This window comes from Alosa alosa, chromosome 11 (genome assembly GCF_017589495.1).
Source record: "Alosa alosa isolate M-15738 ecotype Scorff River chromosome 11, AALO_Geno_1.1, whole genome shotgun sequence".
NCBI classification, from domain to species: Eukaryota; Metazoa; Chordata; class Actinopteri; order Clupeiformes; family Clupeidae; genus Alosa; species Alosa alosa.
The window spans coordinates 6,758,136-6,780,431 of NC_063199.1; the positions used below are offsets into that span (position 1 = coordinate 6,758,136).

The 22,296-nt window shown below is 47.7% G+C and overlaps 1 protein-coding gene across 1 annotated transcript in view; it reads right to left on the minus strand.

The window, feature by feature from the left end:
- The window catches only part of tln2b (talin 2b), a 124,853-nt gene that overhangs the window by 52,000 nt on the left and 50,557 nt on the right, over positions 1 to 22,296 (minus strand). Inside the window, exons 3-16 of the mRNA XM_048257166.1 lie at positions 19,392 to 19,565; positions 17,058 to 17,155; positions 16,476 to 16,605; positions 15,133 to 15,285; positions 13,914 to 14,056; positions 10,006 to 10,133; positions 9,352 to 9,415; positions 8,629 to 8,733; positions 6,360 to 6,515; positions 4,818 to 4,919; positions 4,500 to 4,576; positions 2,958 to 3,141; positions 1,823 to 1,936; positions 912 to 1,020 (exon numbers count right to left, since the gene is read on the minus strand). Coding sequence (XP_048113123.1) covers positions 912 to 1,020; positions 1,823 to 1,936; positions 2,958 to 3,141; positions 4,500 to 4,576; positions 4,818 to 4,919; positions 6,360 to 6,515; positions 8,629 to 8,733; positions 9,352 to 9,415; positions 10,006 to 10,133; positions 13,914 to 14,056; positions 15,133 to 15,285; positions 16,476 to 16,605; positions 17,058 to 17,155; positions 19,392 to 19,527 — 1,699 coding nt within the window. The 5' untranslated portion in view covers positions 19,528 to 19,565. The remainder of the gene's footprint in view (positions 1 to 911; positions 1,021 to 1,822; positions 1,937 to 2,957; positions 3,142 to 4,499; positions 4,577 to 4,817; positions 4,920 to 6,359; positions 6,516 to 8,628; positions 8,734 to 9,351; positions 9,416 to 10,005; positions 10,134 to 13,913; positions 14,057 to 15,132; positions 15,286 to 16,475; positions 16,606 to 17,057; positions 17,156 to 19,391; positions 19,566 to 22,296) is intronic.

Genomic DNA, 22,296 nt, shown 5'->3' on the forward strand with positions numbered 1-22,296 from the left:
ACCCGCATGCATGTTGACACAAACACACACATATTCAAAATATGCATGCAAATGCATGTGTAAATACACACAGACATGCACACAGACACACTTCTCTCTCTCACTCTCACTCACATACACACACACACACACACACACACACACACACCAAACGAATGCAAGCATACAATTTTTCCATGACACTGGCGGTGGCTGATCAGCACAGATGTGGAGTGCGGGAAGAAAACAAAAGTGAAGTTTCAGCTGGGAGGTAGTTAACGGAGAGCCGGCGTGCCATCCAACAGATGGCGCACGGAAGATTAAACTCCAGCAGAAAGCTGGCACCACTCGGAGGGGCGCACCTCCAGGAGCTGGGGGAAACTGGCGGGACGCTGCCAACTCGCGCAGCTTCAGGACACGCCAAAGAGTATTTTACCGCCGGAATATTTATTGGAGCGAAAATGGAAAAATGTTCCAATATTTAACAGATACTGAGGGGTTTATAGCTTTTCTATCACTCTCTCTCCCTCGCATGCTCTTTATATCTCTCCCTTGCCTCTAGATGCAAATCTTTATCACCTGGATTGATGTGTTAATTCAGCATCCTGAGGTAAGGTGCTTCTTCTTCCCCCTCTCCCTGTCTCACTCACTCTCTCCCTCCCCCCATACTTCTCTCACACTGTTTTTCCTTTTATCCATCAGCACTTTCTCCTCCCTTCCTCCCTCCCTCCTTCACTGTAAATGATTCCTCTCTATTCAGCAGGGGATATACAGACAAGCCTATACATCTGCTGTGCGGAACCTCTTAGAACCGGGGCCCGCTGGGAGACAAAGAGGAGCTCGAGAACGGGCTGCCTGCTGAGACGCTGAAACGCCGAAGTGTTCGCCGCCAGCCTGCCTGCCTTCCGCCCCCGGGAAGCTCACTCACTCACCTGCCGTGAGATTGACAACAGATGCGGTTCCGGCGGTGATGGCGTCGACTTGAGAGTGGATCTCATGCTTGGACTCGTCTACTTTGTTCTGGACCCAAACGCGGGATGCCTTTTAAGGGGAAAAGACGAGAGAGACAGACACAGGCATGTGGGGGTGAGCAGCTGTTAATCCTTCAACAGTCCATATAAACATAGACATTGTTATATACCCCTGTGTGCGCCATTACACTGCATATCATGGCTTTGGTCCAGATTGCAGTGGTCTGTGATGCGGATCAGGCTCAGCTCTGGTCGGAATCCGGTGCAGACATGCGTCAGCTCTAAAACAATCTGGTCATTGGGGGGTTTTTCACCAATAAAACAAGCCATTCGTTTCATTAATCCTCTGGATGCGCAACTGTGCACAAACATTCAGCATTTCTTTTTAAGGACTGTTCATGTTTCAGTCTGCAGCCAAGCTAGAGTGCTACTCCCTACAGAGGGATCACATCACAAGCACCTGATAAACGTTGAGGTGGGCAGGTCAGGTTCAGAAAGTAAAAAAATCCTCCCTGTGAGATTGGCTCCACAATGCTGATTTACAAACAAGTAGGCAGGAGTATCCACTTAGCTGAGCGCCAAGTTGGCGCCAATACACAACAAAGCGCCTCATTTCTGAACCTGGATTCCCAATCTCAATCTTAATAAGAGGTTAAAAACAAAAATACAGATATTCATTAAGAGGGAATGAAATCAGGAGGTATGGGCCACTTCTGCCAATCACAGCATCTGACTACTCCGGAACCAACCCGGAACATGGCTTAGATCTGACTTGGGACCAGCAGGCCTGGAGTGCCTGTTTGTGTGTATGTGTATGTGTGCGCGTGTGCGTGTGCATGTGTGTGTTGCACGGTCAGAACTGTCTGACTCACCATGTCCTGCCCCAGAGGTGGGAGGTCGTCCACCTCCCCCAGATCTGCCTGGGCCTGCTGCACCGCCTGCATGCTGCTGTTGATGGTGCCCATGAGGGCCTGCTGGGCCAGGCTCTGCTCAACACCACAGACACACAGGTCAGAGGTCAGGGGTCAGACGTGTACATCACACACAGAGATCATACAAACCCCATAAAGACCCATGACAACGGAGTTTCCTTTCAGGGGAACGTGTGAGGGAAACCAGACTGACATTGCCTAACTGCAGTGGGCTCTACCTAAATAGCTCAATGACAGATGACATTTAGAACTACCGGACAACTCCTCCACATGCAGAGTACTATGATGGACCGTATGCAGAATGTGTTAGAAAGTCAGGATGATCTTGTTTACATAAAGGCAGCCAATAGAACAGTCTAGATATGTGTCCAATAAGTGACAGCACAGCATCACAATTTGCATGTCACATCTCTTTTTTTTTCACACAGGATGAGAGAGGTGCCTCTCAATTCTACAGCATGGAACTCTACTAACTCATATCTACACTTGGGAGCTATACTGCACAACTCCCATCATTAAAGGAACATGCCAAGTTATTGGAAAATAATCTCATTTGCCCTCTACCCCAGAGTTAGATAAGATGACACATACCCTTCTATTCTCTGTGTGTGCAATAACCTAGTCTGTTAGCCTAGCTTAGCATAATTCACTGGAAGAGGGTAAGACCAGTTAGCCTTGCTAGCGCCACCACTTCTCAATGAGACGTGGTCTGGGAACCAAACGTTAATTTTCTCGTATGCCCAGATCCGTTTATTGGGTGCCACGGATGTCTATCAAATGCGTCTGTGCATAGCTCATCATCGTCTTGCTTTCCCCCTTGTTCTGTGATTGGTCCCCTATCTCAGGCGAAAATTTGCTCCATGGTATCCAGGCTGCCTTAGCAGCGTGAATCAAATCGCGCGCAAGGCAGCATGGGAACACCCAGGCTAAAGACCAGTTAGCATATAACTCCCTTTCAGCTGTAGTAGACTAACTGGTCTAAGTCACTTCCAGTGAAACTTGGCGTGTTCCTTTAAACCCAACCATATGTTCATGGTCAGTCATTTCGCTGTGTTCACTCATCGGTCCTGCTCACCAGCGGGGGCATGTGCCCACGGTGCATCTGGCCCGTGGTGATCTGCTGCTGGGCAGAGGGCATGGTGCCCATGTTGAAGGTGTCGGGCCCTCCAACGGAGCCCGAGCGCATGATGCCGGGCAGGGCCACTGAGCCGTGCTCCACCCGCCCCACCCGGTTAAACTGCTGCTGCAGGATGGTGGACCTGATAGGGGGTGGAGAGGAGAAGACAAGACAAGACACGGGCGAGTGGTTACGATGCGAGGAGCGACTATCAACATTTATACAGCAATACATGCTCACATACAGAGATCATTACACTAGGGTGTAGCAGAGAGGTAGAGGTTCAGTTACGGAGTCCAAAAATGTACACAAAAGTACACATTGTACACGCACGCACACACACACACAGATTAAATGGACAATGAGCAACAGACAGAATGTTCAAGGCTAGCGCTTAACAGGATGTGTTCTGGTCTCCTTTGTCAAACCTGTTGACCAACGGATTGTAAACACCTGTTATTAGCACAGAGGATTGGCCTCTCCAGATTTGGGTAAACAGCTGCTCCACAGGCTCTATGGGTTAATTACAGCACTGTGCCAGAGGCAGCCATTTTTTATTGGTCAGATCAGGGGGAACAGAAGAGTGGAGTTGGCACGGAAACAGCCTTGCGGATGTGATGCCTGGTGTCCATCATCACAGAAGGCTCCCCAGTGCAAAGATGCGGTTTCCAATAACAACCGGTTTCTAGGCAGCACTTCAGAGGACAAGAGCCCATCTGTAGATCAAATTCTCTCAGACATAGAGGAGTGTGTGTGTCTGGGTTAGTAAGTGTGTGTGTGCATATGCATGTAGGATAACAAGCATACAGTGTGCAATTGGGAAGGACATGAGTAGAGAGAGAGAGAGAGAGAGAGAGAGCGCAAGCGAGAGACAAAGCAATAGAGAGAGAGAGAGAGAGAGAGAGAGAGAGAGAGAGAGAGAGAGAGAGAGAGAGAGAGAGAGAGAGAGAGAGAGAGAGAGAGAGAGAGAGAGAGAGAGAGAGAGAGAGAAACTGAAACAAGGGAGATGGAAAGGGAAAAAAGACTTTAAAGGAACACAATATTTTAACTGAAGTCAACCAGAGGATTTTGCCGTTTCCAGTGAAATGATAAGCATGTAGTCTCTCCATTTCTCAGACTCAGCAACTTCCTTCACGGAGACCCTGTCCTTATTCTCTACTTCTCTTAGGGGACTGTAGTATGGGGTCTCCATTTCCAGACAATGACCTCTTAGCGCTACGGTCATTTCCACGGAGCCCCAACATGCTTGTCTCAGGGTTACACTGAAACCACTGAAACATGAGCCAGCGGTTGGACACTAATGGCCTCAGGTCTGCTACTCTTACCATGTACAATACTGTAACCACCTAGAAAACATCAATATGCAGACAGTTGGGGCATGCAGCGCAATGAGAATGGAGATGGCTTCAACCACATGAAAACGCCCCCCACACACACACACACACACACACACACACACACACACACACACATAATTAGCTTGAGTAGAAACACTCATACTTCTTTGGGGAGACCGATTCTTCCAACATGGTGGACTCCTCATCGCCGTCCAAGCCGAAGCGATCCTTACTCTGCTTCTGTAAGAGGATGGAAAAAAATGTTAAGCAATAAAATAATAAAAAAAAGAAATATGCATTCCCCTACCATGTTTTGATTTTCTGTAGTCTACATAAGTACAATAAGACTATGCATTCATACAGGGCTGCCATGGCTGATATGTGCTATGTGCTTTGTGTGGGAGGAAGTTTCAACAGCAGGGCATGTGTCTGAAATTGTGTGAGTGCATGAGGAGTCACTCTGACTTGTGAGGACACTTGCTTTTTTGAGGATGATGTCGATGTATCCGGCAATCAGCTGGGAGATCTGCTCGCCTTCTGTAGTCTGGACCGAGTAATAACTCTCCTGATACTCCCCGAAGTCCTGTGGGGAGAGAGAGTGTGTGTGAGGGTTGGTAATATATACACACACACACACACACACACACACACACACACACACACACACACACACACACAAACACATAAAAGGAAGGAAAGAGAAAAAAGAGAAAATTAACAGACAGAGCCACTGCATCCATTAAAGGAGTGTGTGTTCCTGTGTGTGCACATCTGATATTTCTCACACAGGCACCAAAAGCACAGCTCAGGCTCGTCTGTCAGCATGCGGGCTCTCCAGCACTACCGATGGGTAGAACACACAGACTCATCTGAATGCTTGCTGCCTTTGCTGTGTGTGTGTGTGTTTACTAATATAAGGATCCAGGTACAGATACACATGCATATATCCACGCTCACCATTCTTGTGCTTTTCTTCGTTTGGTTCAATAATTCATTAAATGATTTCCCAATCAAAAACACAAAACCAACATGAATCCTTTGGTCTGTATGTCGGATGTAGGATGCAGCGGAGAAACATCAAACTAAGATAATCTCATTGATTTAGCGTTTTGATTTTTAGCTGTTTACTCCCAATTCATCTCGACACTGTAGTCCCTTTAGGCGCATGTATTACTGGAGGCCCAAACAACTTTCACTTCAAAGAGCTCTAACGCAAAGTGGCAGTGTAGAGTAACTTCACTCTGATCCATGTTGGCAAATGAGCTCCTGTATGCCCATGCATTCCTAAACGAACGCCACTTATTAATTCACACAGGGCATTTCACTTAAATAGGGGCCACACTTAACAAGTTATAAAGAATATCATTAGCAAATATGAGGCTATACGAATGAATGTGGATATGCAGGTTTGAGCGCACGCACGTCCCCAAACGTGCATTTAAATATTAGTCACATCAACACCAGATGTTTGTTTAAAAGCTACGCTGTAATTACCATAGTCCATAATCAGCAAACATGAACTTCTCTGTTAGCAGCGTCATCCAGATTGAACGCTAGGCTGGTCGCGTCGGTTAAAGCTGCAGCGAGCTGCTCTGTGCTGTGCTGCACTGCGTGACACGGGCAGATTTTTGTGCCGTGACGTTGGGGCCTCCGGTGTCAGCACGCGAGAGCGCGCTCCCCTCCCCCCACCCCCCCTTTCGAGCCGTTTGGACAGAGGTCCCCCGCTCTTAAAAGTGTCCCCTCACATTACGGGGCACTCCGGATAAAAGCGTTGCCGTACATTCCTGAGGGGGTTAGTGTGTTATGTGGCGTGAGAGCAAAAAATTTTTTTTTTTAAAAGTACACTGTTCCTAGAACAAAAGCGGCTACTGGCATTCTGCTGTTTGTCGAGGATGAGAAACAGATGGGCTTCACACAGCTGAGTACCTCAACCGTCAGACTGCAGACGCCCCATCCCCACGCAAATCCCACATATCGAAAGACCCAGGAATGAAGAGGGGGGTAAAGGAGAGCTGGGATGTACCAAGGTGAAGCTCTTGGGGGAGGCCGCCCATCTCTTTACAGTGGTGAGGGGCCACTCCTGGACCACGTCTTTGGTCTTCTCGTCCACCCGCATGACTGACTCTTTGGTAATACCCAGCAAGCGCGGGACCAGCTTATTCTTGCTCTTCATTTTTTCCTGCAGGAGAGAGAGAAACAGAAACAGAGTGAGAGAGAGAGAGAGAGAGAGAGAGAGAGAGAGAGATGAAAAAAGTGAGCGAGAGAGGGCCAACATACTGCTTTTGAGAAACGCTACACTCTCTCCTGTCAGTGAACTAGTGCTTACCCACAGCTCCTTTGATTCCTTAATTGAAACCGACATGCCTCATGGAGCGGGACAGCGTGCTCCATCCCTCCCTCCCTCCCTCTCTCCCTCCCTCCCTCTCTCCATGTCACCAGCCCCCCCCCAACTCTTTCTCTCCCTCCTCCCTAACGCAGGCTCTCTGATCCGCAGTGGCCAGTGTCTGACCCTGCGGAGTTACAGGTTGTCTCAGCGTCAGTTCCTGCCGCTTCGCTGAACACCACTTCAAAGGGGAGATGGGGGGCAGGGGGGCTAGGGGACCTGGTTGCTAAGGGAGCCGTAATGCAGACACGCTGGCCCGGTCCGTCACGCTCCGAGTACCGGACCCTGCCACTCTGCTCTGCTCATACCCAGCGAGGAGCAGATCCACTTCGCTTCAATGCCCCTACAACGCCACTCTGGCACCAGCCCAGGCCACCAGGTACCCAACGAGCGAAATTCACAGGCCAGCCTTGAGCTGGGGAGTAAAAAACTACCTCCCAGGACCTCTGGGCTATTCTCTGGGCTATTGTTTTCAATGCCAGGGTCAGAAGAGGACAGCTTTCTGATAAGCACAGACATGTTTCAGCACTTGAGCAGACTTACCAGCTCGCCTTGGCACTCACAGAAACAAAAACACACTCAGTCCGGGGACAATGACCTTTTTATATATAATACTGTGTATATATAGACCTCTTAACACACCTCTATTGTCTCGTGATTCAAGGCCAGATAGCTTTTCTTAAACATAACAAGATTGTTAAAAAGTTTTGGCTGGTAGCAAACAATGAGTCATAATTCTTCACTGGGAATTAACTCCGGTCTCAGTCAAGTGCTTTTCATTACGGCTAAGCTTAATCCGACCGGCCACAACAGGCCAGCCCCGAATGACTTGACAAGGCCCTTACTCCACAGCAAGCCACCCGAGGCCACTGACCACGGTGCGGAAAAACTCAGAGGGCTATCGCAGAAACAAAGTGGTTGGTTTTTCGACAGGGTTGCAAATACTTGAAGCATTTTCACACACTGGCATGAAGAGATCAAAAGAGGTGCGGGGCTGGCGAGCCGGATTTATGGAGGGATTAGCCGCGCTTGTCAACAAAAACAAACAAAAACAAGCGTGTCGACTAGAGTTCTCAACAAATCACATCACATCAGTTGCACCTCTACTCTGGCATGGTGATTCTTAAACAGCGCTGTATGATTGGCAACAGCTTGCCTCACTCTAGCTATTCCTTCAACCTTCCACCAGTGCTCCCCATCATTATATTAACGACAGATCCACTCTTTTGAAGGTATGGAGATGAGCCTCGCACTGCTCCAACGTTTCCTTCAGCAGACACTTAGCTCTCTCTCTCTCCATATCTCTTACAATCCTCTTTTCTCACTTGTTTTTTATTTCCCTCCTTCCCCTCCCTCCATCTCTCCCAACATCTGCTGGCGCAAGTGTGGAATTCGCAGCTCAGGTGAAAGTGAACTCGTCAGCAGCAGCTGCCTCCTCCCCTCCCCTCCCCCCTCTCTCCCCTTCTTCTCCCCTCTCTTCTTCTCTCTCTCTCTCTCTCTCTTTCCCTCCCCTCTCTTCCTCCCCTCTCCCTATCTATCTCCCCCCCCACCCCTCTCTCTCACTCTCTCTGAGGGGCAGACATTCCTCTCATAGCTGTGCGATGCACCACAGAGCTTGCACTCAAACACCCCTGGAATGTTCTGGAGTGACACATTACAAATGGATGAGGGGCACTGGTACAGGACGAGAGAGTAGAAAAAAAAATGAGGAGCAAGAGGAAAAACATGTCTGCACATTTATGACCTTGCGTTTCCACCTGGACTGGGTTCAAGTCCATTACAGTCACAAGAAAAGGCCACCACAAAAACACTCGAGAACTACAATGGGCTACTTCAAAAAGCTAAGGGTACCCTTATATAAAGTCAGCTATTTTTAAATCACCATGAGAACATCCTCGAAAGATCTCACCTTCACCAGAAAGAACGAGACTCCATACGTCCGTAGAGATCGGGCCAGTTTCACGTACTTCACTTTGGCCTCGATCTCGGTCATCTCGCCACAGCTCTTGTGGTCCTGTGGAGCAGAAGAAACAGGTTTCCCTCAGCCTCAACACACTTTCACCAGGCTTCAATAACTCAGCAATGAGCCCACTGTGAGCTTATTAGCCCACAAAGCTTTTAATCAGGTATAAATTCACTTATGCTAATCATTAGAGAGAGAGAGAGAGAGAGAGAGAGAGAGAGAGAGAGAGAGAGAGAGAGAGAGAGAGAGAGAGAGAGAGAGAGAGAGAGAGAGAGAGAGAGAGAGAGAGAGAGAGAGAGAGAGAAAGAAAGAAAGAAAGAAAGAAAGAAAAGAAAGAGAGAAAGAAAGAAAGAAAGAAAGAAAGAAAGAAAGAAAGAAAGAAAGAAAGAAAAGAAAGAAAGAAAGAAAGAAAGAAAGAGAGAGAGAGAGAGAGAGAGAGAGAGAGAGAGAGAGAGAGAGAGAGAGAGAGGGTGTGTGTGGGCAAAGTGCTTTACATATTTCAGCTAATTCACTCTCAACACAAGTAAACGTCTAATTGTAATTACTCCGCTCCATGGAGTCGGCGGAGCACATCAAACATTAACCTGGTTAAGTGGCAACACGAGAGGTGGGGAACTTTACGCGAGGCATTCATCACGGGCAGCTTTTGACAGGGCTACGGCTACGCACCTGAAAGATCCTCTTCTCTGAGCCCCTCTGCTTGATGTACTCCTTGGGCAGAAACTCCTTCAGGCTGGGGGAATAAATCATGTGTGAAAAGAGGCAACACCCAGGAAGACACTCCCCCCACCACACACACACACACGTCACACGCCCACCCCAGCCCACCTGCAACCGCCTCAGAGAACATACCAGACCGTGAGGTGAAGGCTGGGGTGGGGGTCAGTCTGCCTCTGATCTGCTCTGTCTCTCATCCGCATGTCTGTCTGTCTGCCATGATCCACATTCTCTCTGTCTGCTTTTCTCACCCAGCCAGCCAGCCACACAAGTCAAAAATCCCCCTCAGCCAACTACAACCCACCTGCTAATGTTATTGCTGGAGGCTTGTTACAGCTTCTGTGTTTCTGTGTATGTACGTATGTTGTTTGTGTGTATGTACGTATGTAATTTGTGTGTGTGTGTGTGTGTGTGTGTGTGTATATATATGTGTTCAAGTGTATTAAGTGTGTGTGTGTGTGTGTAAGCATATGCATGTGCGTTGGTATGTGGGGGTAGAGTGTCTGAGTCGGAAATGGCTTGCAGGCAGCTGTTAAGCATCCACCCCTGTGTCAATGTGTGTGTGTGTGTGTGTGTGTGTGTGTGGGATGGGATGTGTTGGCTTACTCGAGGAATCCAGGCTTGTGTTTGTGCTCCACGTGTGGCCCAAACTGGATCTGCGCCTGGATCCCAGCGAACTCGCAGGCCTTGTCGAAGGACACGGGGTGGGAGCCGTTCAGGATGTCGTCGCGGGCCTGGGAGAGGGGAGGACACAAGCCAGCAGCAGACAGGAGTTACTACACGCCACATCGCTGCAGATAACAGGCCTGTCTGCCTCCGAGGAGAAGAGGTCAATCCAGGGTAATACCACACACACACACACACACACACACACACACACACTTCTACTCTGGTAAGGCACATATACAATAACAAAACACAGACACAGACAGTCGGACTGTGCTCAAGTGATGACTTCATAGGAGCTCTGTCAGTGAACATAAAGTGGTGTTTTGGAACCCCACACACATACATACACACAATTTTTAATTATCATTCAGCTTATTCCATTGCCATAGACACCAGACATTACACAGCGCTCTGTTTTTCAAAACATTACATCACACTACAGTTGTGAATGTATAATAAGCTGTTTTAAGGAGTTAATGAGAGATTGTGACAGTCAACCTCCTCAGCACACCAGAGGAAAACTAAGTCCCTGAGCCTGAATGGTGACATCTGTTATCGCAGACATACTTTTCCCTTCTACTTTGGCTTTTTTTCCTTCTTAAATACCCAGGGTCTCAGAGGCTGCCATGTTTCATGGGTGGTTCTGGGAGATGGATAGTTTTGTTTTGCTGTTTCTCTAAAGCTCATTTCTGCCCAGACGGGTGTGGATGCCAATGCCTCCTGACACCGCCTCAGATGGGTCAATATGAACGCTTACTGCTGGGGGAGAATTAGATCCAACACACACACACACACAGTTTAATCATCTCCTGCCACTCAAGAAACCTCGGTCATTTCACAAGCCATGTTTGTGTGTGTGTGTGTGTATGTATGTATGACTGTGTCTACATATGTGTGTGTAAGCACCCAGTAGTGAGCTCTCATCTTGGCCATGTGTCTGTGTGTGCATTTGTGGTGTTGTGTTGCTGAGGGCCTGTAAAAGATGCACGTGTTTAAATCGAAGAAGGATCTCTCACAGAGACTCATTGGTGAGAGGGTAGTTTAAGCTAGTGTGTTTGTGTGTGTTTGAGTGTTTTTGTGAGTGTTGCTGGGAGCCCTTGAGAGATGCTCATTTTTGACAGGGTAGTTTAAGCTAGAGTGTTTGTGTGCGTTTGTGGTGTTGTGATGCTGGGGGCCTGAGAAAGACGCACATGTGTTTAAATCAAAGAAGGATCTCTCATGGAGACTCATTTCTGAGAGGGTAGTTTAAGCTAGATGAAATATGTGAGGTCTGAAGAGGTTTTCCACAGTTCCTCCTAAGCCACTGGTGGCAAATCATTTCTCCAATGCCATTCATCACCATACCACACTGAAAATTACACACACACATAGGCAGAGATTCTCACACCCTGTTATATACACTGACAGTACTACAATCCTTTACACAAACACTCTCTCTCTCAGACACACACATACATTTATGGATATACACAATGTAGGCCAACACTCCTCACAAATGAGTATATATGCACAGAGTGTGTGTGTGTATTTGTATGCATGTATACTGTATATTGATTTGTATGGTACGAGCTGAGTAACAAGAATCTGTCTGCAGCATTTGGTGTGTAAATATGTGCATCCGTTGTTTATATTCTAGTCAGAAACAGAGTGGTACAGCTTGGTTTGGCAAGGACCCATCTGTGTGTGTATATGTGTGTGCCTGTGTGTGAGGGGTCTGAGGGAGAGAGAGAGAGAGATGAGGTCATGTAAGCTGCAAGTCATTATAACACAGTGCAGTTCATCAGTGAGGGGCCCTCCCTCAGGAAATCAGCACATGATATCAGAACACACACACACACCCCCTACTAACAGACTCTCAGATGCAAATGGGTTGAAATGAATGTTAACAGGAATTTCCAGCAGACAAAAAAATGTGTGTGTTTTAGTGAGTGAAAGAAAGAAAGAAAGGAGATGGATGTAGAGGAGTGTGTTTGGGTTGGGCCAGAGTGTTCACGTTCCACATGCCAGAAAGCTCTCTCATTCTCTAACTCTCTCTCCGTGCGTTTGTCTCTCTCTCTCTCTCTCTCTCTCTCTCTCGTCTCACACTCTCCACTGGGTTCTATCATGTGGAGGAGAGGAATCCCCTGCAGCCAGTCATCTCTGTGTGACCTGCCTTTCAGAGTGTGTGTTTCACTGTGTATGAAAATGTGTGTGTGTGCGTGGAAGACAGTCAGTGTGTGGGAGGGTGAAGTGTGTGGTGCCTATGTTTCTGAAAGGGAGAAAAATATGGTGAGCACTGGCGGAAGCAAGATGGAGTGCCAGTGTTCGCCTGGGTGCCTGTGTGTGCGCGCGCGCTTGTTTGTCCGTATGTGTGTGTTTGTGTGCGTGCATGCGTGCGTGTGTCCTTGTTTGTGTGTATGTTCGTCTGTATGTGTGTGTGTGTGTGTGTGTGTGTGCGCGCGCGCGCGCATGTTTGTTTGTGTGTTTGTTCATCCGTATGTGTGTGTGTGTGTGTGAGTGAGAGAGAGAGAGTATATTGGAGCGAGGCGTCACAAAGTGCCATGCAGCCCGAGTGGTTGTGGGTGTGTGCCACTGAGTCAGAGGTTGAATAGAGGAGTGTGGGTTTGAGAGACATAAAAAGAGAGTGAGAGACTGAGAGGAGAGGACTGAGAGGAGAGGACTGAGAGAGGACTGAGAGGAGAGGACTGAGAGAGGAAAGGACAGAGAGGAGAGGACAGAGAGAGGAGAGGACAGAGAGAGGAGAGGACAGAGAGAGGATGGCGGAGAAGGAGAAGAGGAGGACGAGAAGCACAAGCAGGGAGAAACATGGCTGCCGAGATGTGTCCTGCCAGACCAGATTAGTGTCCCCTGATACATATGCAGCACACGGGCCGCTAATTGAGAAAAGAATGTGTGTGTAACTGTATGTGTGGACATGTGTATTTTACGCGTCCAAATGTTAATGTAACCGTGCATTCATAAGGGAGCATATATTAGTGATTAGTGAATTGCCATGGATCCTTTGACATTCACTCCCAGAAGACACATCTGAGAGAGTGTGTGTGTTTGTGTGTGTGTGTGTGTGGCCGCATGCATAGTGCAGTTTTGCTGGGGGCCTGTTGAGTTGATGCATATGCAGTGAAGCATGCAGCGAGAGCCAGGGTGGAGGATAAGGATGGGGGTGGGGGACACTCGCAGAGGGTGTGGGCGTGAGCACTGAGACTAGCCAGCCTGCCTGCCAGATCTGCAGACTCAGCTACAACCCCCCCCCCCCCCCCCACACACACACACAGGGGAACTCCTGTGTCAGCAGTCCAGAAGCCCCTATCTGAGATGAGCCAATCTGAGTGCATAACAACAACAACAGCAGCAGCAGTAGCAGAATCCGCAGCAGCAGTTTAACAGTAACAGTTAGCACTGGGATAAAATAATAAAGGATCCCCATCTGCAGCGGATCAGCACGGCGTTGCCCCATGTTGTAGCATGGGTCTCAGAGACCAGCTCCACAACCCCAGAGAGTAGCAGCATCTGGCCCGAGTCTGTCCTGGAACACTGCTCTGGAATGTGACTAATCTGGAAGAGTTCTCTTGCTCCTGAGGCTGAGAGAGTTGGGTGGGGATGTTGTGGGGTGGGGTGGGGTGGGGTGGGGTGGGGGTGGTGGGGGTATTGCATAACCCTTCTAGCTGCAGCATCACAAGGGTGGACCAGTATGCATCCACATGGAGACACAGGGATGAGATATGGCCATCTTTAGATGCTTTCACACCCTCATCTGGAAAGCGAGCGAGCGAGCGAGATAGATAGATACTTGATAAATGATGAAGGGATGGAGAAGAGAAGAGAGGAGCACTGCTTGGTGTTCTCACCTGGACGTAGAGCAGATTGAGCTGGACCGGGTCTCTGGAGTCCACGTTCTGGTCCGAGTAGAAGAACTTCCTGCGCAGCAGCAGGGTCTCGCTCTCCTCTACGCCCTGCTCACGGAACGTTCGGCTGTGGTCCAGCCAGTTCACTGATGGCAGAAACACACACACACACACATAGCAGTCTTAATGCACATGTGAAAAGGCTGGGGGAAGAAATTCACACCAACATACAAGCACAGCTTCAGAAGAAACCCATATTGCCCACAACCACAATTTAAGCACTTTCCTTTGCACTGTAATAGCAGTGAAAACAACTGATCCAGACACAGTATTTGCCATCTTCAAAGGGAAGCCATAATTTAGACATTTAACTGAGTGACGAAAGCACCTGCACTGTTAGCGATGACTTCATTTCATAATAATTTGCGGCGGCATTTAGTGTTACTTGAAATGAAGGAGAACTTCATCATGCCACTGTTGCGTAATGTCTAGGATATCAGCTATAGCCATCACAGTCTCGACTGGAAACAGCCTTCATTTGTGTGTGTAGTGGGAATGGGAACACACACACACACACACAACACACACACACAAACACACCTCCCGTGTCAACAGAGACAGGTAATAAAGGCTGAGACAGGATTGCACGCGGGTTAATCAATGTTTATTCACCTGCTCCATAGAGGCCCTTGTGTGCTTACACAGAGCCCATTTTGCTTGTTTCTTTGAGTGTGTGTGTGTGTGTGTGTGTGTGTGTGTGTGTTGTATGTATGTGTGTGTGTGTGTACGTGTGTGTGTCTTTTGGCACTGGGTACACAATACGAGCAGGACACACTGTCCACTGTAGAATGTGCAACACCACATACTACTCTTCCCACAGAGGCAATTGCCTTATTCCTCGACTAAAGTTTGGCATTCAGTCCAGAATGCCTGGTCCAACTGTGACTTAATCCAAGATGCAGGGCTAATCCCCAAATGGTAGAAAAAAGCACACACAAACAGGCTCTAAATCTGTCTTCCTGCAGTTGGGCAAGTGTGGTGAAATGTAATTTTGCTTTAACTGGAGTTTGTCAAGTTTATTACTGACGCATGTGTGTGTGTGTGTGCACATTCATGAGTATGTGGTGAAGGCACGTGTGCGCATGTGTGTATGCATGCATGTGCATGTTTTTGTGTGTGTATGCATGCGTGTGTACGTGTGTGTGTGTGTGTGGCAACTCACGGTCGTCGTCTGTGTGCAGCTTGGCTTTGAGCTTCTCCATCTTCCTCTCGTCGCGCAGCAGCGTGCGGTCCTTCTTCAGCGTGCCCATGCCATCCTCCTTCTTCTCCTCCACCTGCTCCTGGATCAGGGAGTACTCCTCATAGTTGGTTATTCCTGCCAGAAACAGATGGGGAGAAAGAAAGCAGAGAGAGAGAGAGAGAGGGGAGAGAGAGAGAGGAGTGAGGGGGGATGAAAATAATAGGGAAAGAGAAGGAGAAGGAGAGAGAAAGAGTCTGAGATCTCAAGCCAAGACATCAGAGCGTTACTGTATTTTTGTTTGTCTCCATTTCAGCCATTTGTGAGAAATTCGTTTCACTCTCCCCTCATCTCTCCCTTTGATTTTCTACCTCATCTTGTGCATTTCGCAGCTCTTCTCTCCATTTCATTCACTGGGCAATTTACTCTGTACCACCCCCCTCTCATCCCTCTCTCCTCCCCTCCTCCCCTCCCCCTCCTCCCCCTCTCCTCCTCCCCTCCCGCTCTCCTCCTCCCCTCCCGCTCTCCTCCTCCGCTTCTCTCCATTTCTCTCCACTTCTTCCCTCTCTGCCTTAGTCTGGCAAAAACACTAGAGTGGTGAAAACACTGGACGTGGGCCAGAAAAAGAAAAGTAAGAAGTCAAAGAAGGACAAAAAAAAGATGGAGAGAGCGGGAAGCCAAGCAGAAATCCCCCTCTAAACAACCAATGGGCCAGCACAGGCTTGCCTGTCTGCCAGACGCAAAGCTCCCCTCCTCACCCAATTTCACTTGGGCTCGAGCCCTGGCCCTAATTGAAATGTATTGCTGTGGGAACATCTCAATATCGACAAGGAACCCGTGGGGGAGGGGAAGGATGCTGTATAACATAGGCACGGCTAAGCTGACCTATAGCACAGTTCGTACACATTAGTGTTCCAAAGAGCATCACTAATGAGCAGATAAAAGAAGAACAAATGGAAGCAGCTTCGTGATGGTAATAGTGTCCACGTAGAAATGAGTGCAGTGTCTTATATTTTCATCAGGATGTCCAGCACACTCTAGAAGCTTTGCACGTGTGAGCCAGCTGCCAGAGACAATAAGTGTGTGTGTGTGTGTGTGTGTGTGTGTGTGTGTGTGTGTGTGTGTGTGTGTGTGTGTGTGTGTGTGTGTGTGTGTGTGTGTGTGTGTGTGTGTGTGTGTACAGAATTCTTACAGTTTGCGACGAGAAAGTTGCTGAATTATTCATAGACTGGAGCCCTGGAGAAGAAGAGGAGGGCCAGCTGTACTAATGCTGTGTAAGAGAGGGCACAAAGGACAGGGAGAAGGCTGGACGACACACCACAACACACCTATTCTACTGCATATAGTGACCAGCAGCTCTCCCACGGTCTTGGAGTCGTCCACCATGATGGTTTTCACCGCACCGTCCAGCATTTTGATCTTCTGCGGCCTCTGTTTCTTCTTGTACTCCAGCACATCCTGGGAGATGACGAGACCGCGGGGCAGAAGGAGGGAAGGACACAAGCAGTTTAAATTTAGGACAACACATCACAAAGAGCACAGCCTCCTTGACAGTTTTATTTGCTTTTTGAATTGCAGTTTCCTTTAGAAACCTTTTAAGCATACTGCTCACATACAGTAACTGTCAAGTCACTGGGAATAAAATGTGCAGATGGTGGGTCCCTTGAGCTGCTGGCTGAGAGACGATGTTATGCATTCTGCTTCAAAGGCAAGCCGCTTATGGGCAAGTGCAGGAGAAGCATGTGAAAAGGGCTACAGGGCCCAAGATGGCTAGGGGTTCAATTTCTACTACTCTGCTTGTGTGCTCAACATGACAATGATTCATAACCATCATAACGCTAAGCATGATCGACATGGGCTGCGCGGATTGCTCTGCAACTGCCCCGATAGCTTTCTGCATAGTGCTGTACCCCATTCCGCAGCATGTAGTAATCCAGTGTTCGGCCCGATTCCAACCAGATTCCTTTCCTCGGGTCATCGTCTGAGAGGAACAGGCCGTAGTCGGAGGCTTGAGAGAGAGAGAGAGAAAGAAAGAGAGAGAGAAAGAAAGAAAGAAAGAAAGAAAGAAAGAAAGAAAGAAAGACAGAAAGAAAGAAAGACAGAAAGAAAGAAAAAGAGAGAAGGACACAATGTTTAATTTATTACACTCCTGTGGAAGAGAATTCATATTAAAGAGTAGCGCTACTCTGTGGCAATAAATTGTTGAGACAACCTCTGCAGGGAATGAGCTGGACACTGATTCAGCCAAAGAGCAGCGGTCAGCGTTGCTTTGATGGCTGCGGTTAGCGTGAAACCCAACTGGCGTTTCGCTCGCTCCACGGGTACACACTGACCAGTTGAACCAGATCACTGAAGGAGCATGTGTGTGTGTGTGTGTGTGTGTGTGTGTGTGTGTGTGTGTGTGTGTGTGTGTGTGTGTGTGTGTGTGTGTGTGTGTGTGTGTGTGTGTGTGTGTGTGTGTGTGTGAGAGAGAGAGAGAGTGTACACATAAACCCACTCATCCCATGCACTTGTGAGAAGTGCCAAGGCTCTGGCAACAACTCTGCAGGGTAGAGTGAGTCAGGGAGGCAGTCATGAGGTGACACAGCATGTTCCGGAAAGGAAAGAAAAAGAAAAAAAAAGAAAAAAGCTGACTGGATGTGACCCCCACGGTGTAAAACTTGGGCAGGAGTCACCCCACTGTCTGACCCTGTGAGATGCATAGAACCCCCCCCCACACACACACACGCACATGTGTGAGGAGGAGGTCAGGAATGTGTGCTCTCGCAAATGGGGGAAGAAGGAACTCGGAGAGAGGGACAAACTCAATTTCTAGTCGCATCTCAGGACTACAGGACATCCGAGAAGACATAGCAGGACTTAGTGGTGTATGCCGATATGTGATGGAGGAAGAAAACAACGATGGCATTTGTTTGAACAGCGGGAGATGGCCCTGGAGAGAAGTGCTTGATATTCATGGACTCATCTGAATAGCTCATGTGAGTGGGGCATGGGGAGGCCAGTGCTAGTCTCATCACTCAATGTGAGTAAATACCAATTTGCCTTGAGGCCTAATGACAGTGTGCACCACACACACACACACACACACACAATACATAAACATTAAGAAGGGTTATATCACATTGTACACAGAAATGGTCTCTAAAGTTTTGTACCACCACTAAAGTATGAAAAAACATTCAAATTGTTTAAGCTTTACCAGACCATAAAAGCATAACTGCTTTGGTCTGTTTGACTTTGAAAACACGAGTTTTGTGCAGCAGTGCTGTGGATCCTTATCACTGACTCTCCTTAAGCAGATACATCCCAGAACATCCTTCTCTACAGCTAACGCAGAAAGCAAAAAACTCATCCTGTTTAAAGCTTCAGGAGTTATAAGGAGTATTTTCCCAAAGGAAAGCAAAATCCAAAATGAAATCTGAATGAAATCGGTTTCTCCAAAACTAAACATTTTTCTGCAAAAAAAGGTTTTTCTTTATTTGCATTTCTTCTGAGGGGGGGGGGATCTCAAGAAGAGCTTATATATTTATTTATTTAAAAAAGAAAATGCATCTTCAAGAAATGTTCCTTTGGGTTGGTCTGAAATGGGCCGAAGGTTCTGCAAATGTACACAATTATCATCTCTAGGGCCCTCTCTGTGTAGAGTATGGAGACTCTGTAGTCAGTAGTCTGTAGTCCACTCTGTGAGTCGGGAGAGCATATACTGTATATACTGCATGTAACCTTGAGCAAATTCCCTGTATGGCCATAATCAAACAGAAGCTAAGACAAGACAAGACTGTCCATCCAGCATTTTAATTAAATGTGTGGAGTCTGGTGAATGGAACGATGGACTGATTAAGAGGCCGTAGGGAGGTGTGTTTTTGAAGACCAGACTAATGCCTGTCTGATTAGCAGGTATTATATGCTGCAACTTCAGCAGGTGAATTCACTCCTGTATGAGTCTCTAATTTGTATAATCCTTCTATAATTGCTGGTGTGTCAAAAAAACTGGTATTTGTATTCAAAGCACTTAATACAAAACTGGTATTTGAATGAAACACTTAAGTCAAAATGAACCCACATTCCAATGTCCTTACTACTGCCTCCTACAGTAAGAAAACCCTCCATTGTTATACAAAGCCATACCTTTAATCTGACGTGGGATGTTCAAGAAAAAAGAAATCCATTAAAACCCCCAAATACACACGTACATGCACACGCACACACACACACACAAACACACCTTCACTCGGTGTACTCACCTTGTCCAGTCTGAGCCTCTGGGACCCTTTCTCGGATTATTCGGCAGGCGTCATAAACAGGCGTGGAGGGCTCAAACTGCATAGTCTTGACTACATTGCACTGCCGGACGCATATCTTCAGCGATAGGGCCACCATCTTTACCACTGGTGTAATGGGAGCACCCGCTTACACACCTGCCAAAGAGACCACAAAGATTCTTCAGTGATGGACAAACACTGCTCTCTAAATGGAAATTATGGCTATATAAAACTGTACCAGTGAATAAAATAGCAAACACTTCTTACAGCACATATTACTGCATATTACTGAACAATAGCAGAATAATGAAGGAAAATTTTAGCCACTCAAGGGAAAACTCTGACCGCATTCAGCAGTGTTAAGGCAGGATATCAGGCCCACAGTTTTTTATTTCCATAGAAACAGGGGAGAACAGACCGACACACACACACAGACACACACACACACACACACACACACACTAGAATTGGCACACGGGGAGGGAAAAATACAGGCTGTTTGGAGAGCCCAGAAATCAAACCATCACTCTTTGGAACCACTGACAGCATGTCAGAGCGTTATCATCAGCAGAAGAGGGAGGGCCAATCTATATCTACAAGGCCTTTCAACACCACATTACACCACACAACTGCCCAGTTAAGAGCTCACGCACGGTGTTGGCCTTCAAAGGCAGTGTAGTCAGAGGAGAAAGCACCGTTACACAGCAGGCTTCCCTGTGTTGGGTGAAGTGTATGGTTCTGATAACACAAGACAATGCGAAAGCTGGATTCCCCAAGAACAGCTAAAAGGTAACCAAATAGTTGTTCTCTTTTATCCATAATGGTAGCTGCCATGTCGGTTGAGCGGCACTGGTCTGGCTGATTGACACCGACCCACGAATGAGAATCCTAGTGATGTGTAAATCACCATACACCCCCAACCCCTGGGAGCCATCAGCCTCCGAGACGGCCATATGAGCGCACAGCAGGTGGGCATCCGCCACCTTTAAGAGCAAACATGTTCCTGCCTAATACCTCATCATGTGGGAGGTAATGGAGGCTGCGGAGAGAGAGGCAAGGGCAAAGGGACGCAGGAGCGTCCACCTCCACGCGCAACGCTGAGCCCCCGAGCTTTTTCACACACTGACGCCAGACAAGACCATGGACTCGGATGTGCTATTTTCTCTTCCCTGTTCCATTTTTTCATTTTGTAATTTCACACAGTGATTAGGGCGTTTATAGACTCTTCTTCTTGCCAAACAAAGCTGATGCATGATTCATGTGAACAGGCTTTAAGACGGCTCCACTGGTGCTCAGTTGGTTCCAAGGGCCAAATCCCACTTAACTAACAGTATTTCAGATCGTTCACACTGGATTGGTATTTTTGTGCCTTTTCTGCTGTAGAGACAAGAAATAATCTTTTTTTTGGGGTTTGGACCTGGGTGCACGGTAGAAGACTCTACACTTAAAATCTGTTACCATCATTTTGACAGCTATGCGAGTCCGAAAACACAATGTGATCTGATCTGCCACGCCTCATCTCTCCATGACCAGTAGCCAGTAGCCACAACAGTGCAGCGCACATATTACTGCCACAATGACATGGCAGGCGCCCAGTAGCAACAAATAAGACTCCATCCCATAAGACGAGCCCAAGCACTGTCATTCTACAAGTTTCCGGTGAACACAAGAGGTGGTCTCTCTCCAACAATCATGTGGGCGGCAAAGGCAGAGGGGAAGGAAAAACCTTGTTTGACAGAGGGGCAGTGAAAGCTCCTGCTTGTCTGACCAGACCCAGATACAATGTTTTCTTACACACACAGGCTGATGGTGTTATTCCGGACATGAGCACACGCACACGCACGCGCACACGCACACGCACACACACGCACACACACACGCACACACACACACACACACAAAGCAGTTTCTCTGACACACTGATGATCTTATTCCTGACGTGGGCAACACACACACATAAGCACCTTTTACAAAGGCACACCCACCCACTCACGCACATGGAGGTGTTGCCATTATGCGTCACATTTTCACATCCCCATACAGAAAGAAGTCCCATGGTGCCATTATGAACCACATGTGCACTCATAGAAAAGAGGTCTAGAACCACAGCCCCCCCCCCCCACACACACAGACACTCTCTCTCTCTCTCTCTCGCCTTTATGAAATGTAGTGGAATAAATGTAGAAAGAAATGTAGAGTCTGCTTTTCTCATCAGTACATACACCATTACTTCTATAAAAAGTCAACATGCGACCTTCAGCTCTTTCCTTGAGTCTGGACTTTGTCCTGTGAGCCAGTGGCCTCTCTCTCACTCATGCATGAGAACTCATACACACTAAACCAAGTCACAGAATCAGAGAGGCCCAGGATTACATGTGCTGATGTATAGCTCCATCTCTTGTCCTCTTTCGCTCTATCCATCTCTCTCTCTCTCTATCTCTCTTTCTCCCTATTCATTTCTCTCTCTCTCTCTCTCCCTCTCTCTCTCTCACACCACTCCCTCTCTACCAGAGATTAATTATAACCTCCCTCAGTGTTCTGGCACTGTGTTAACCTCCATCTTGATCTGTGAGGAAGACAACAAGCATGTCCTTTGTTCTACACCACTACATCTTATCGTGGACCACATGTTCTCTACCCCTCGGGAACCTCACAGATAACTCACATGCAAACATATGACACGTAGGAAGCATGTAAACAATGTGCAACCCAGACACAGTCCGTCAGCAGATCATCTGCATTAGTTCTATACTTAGTTCTATGCATACCCAGCACACATCTCACCTGGGCACAGTACGGATCTGGCATAGAATCAATGAAGATCAATATGTTTCACTCTACAAAGTGATGCATTTCAAGCCACAGTCACTAACATCAACTGCATTTA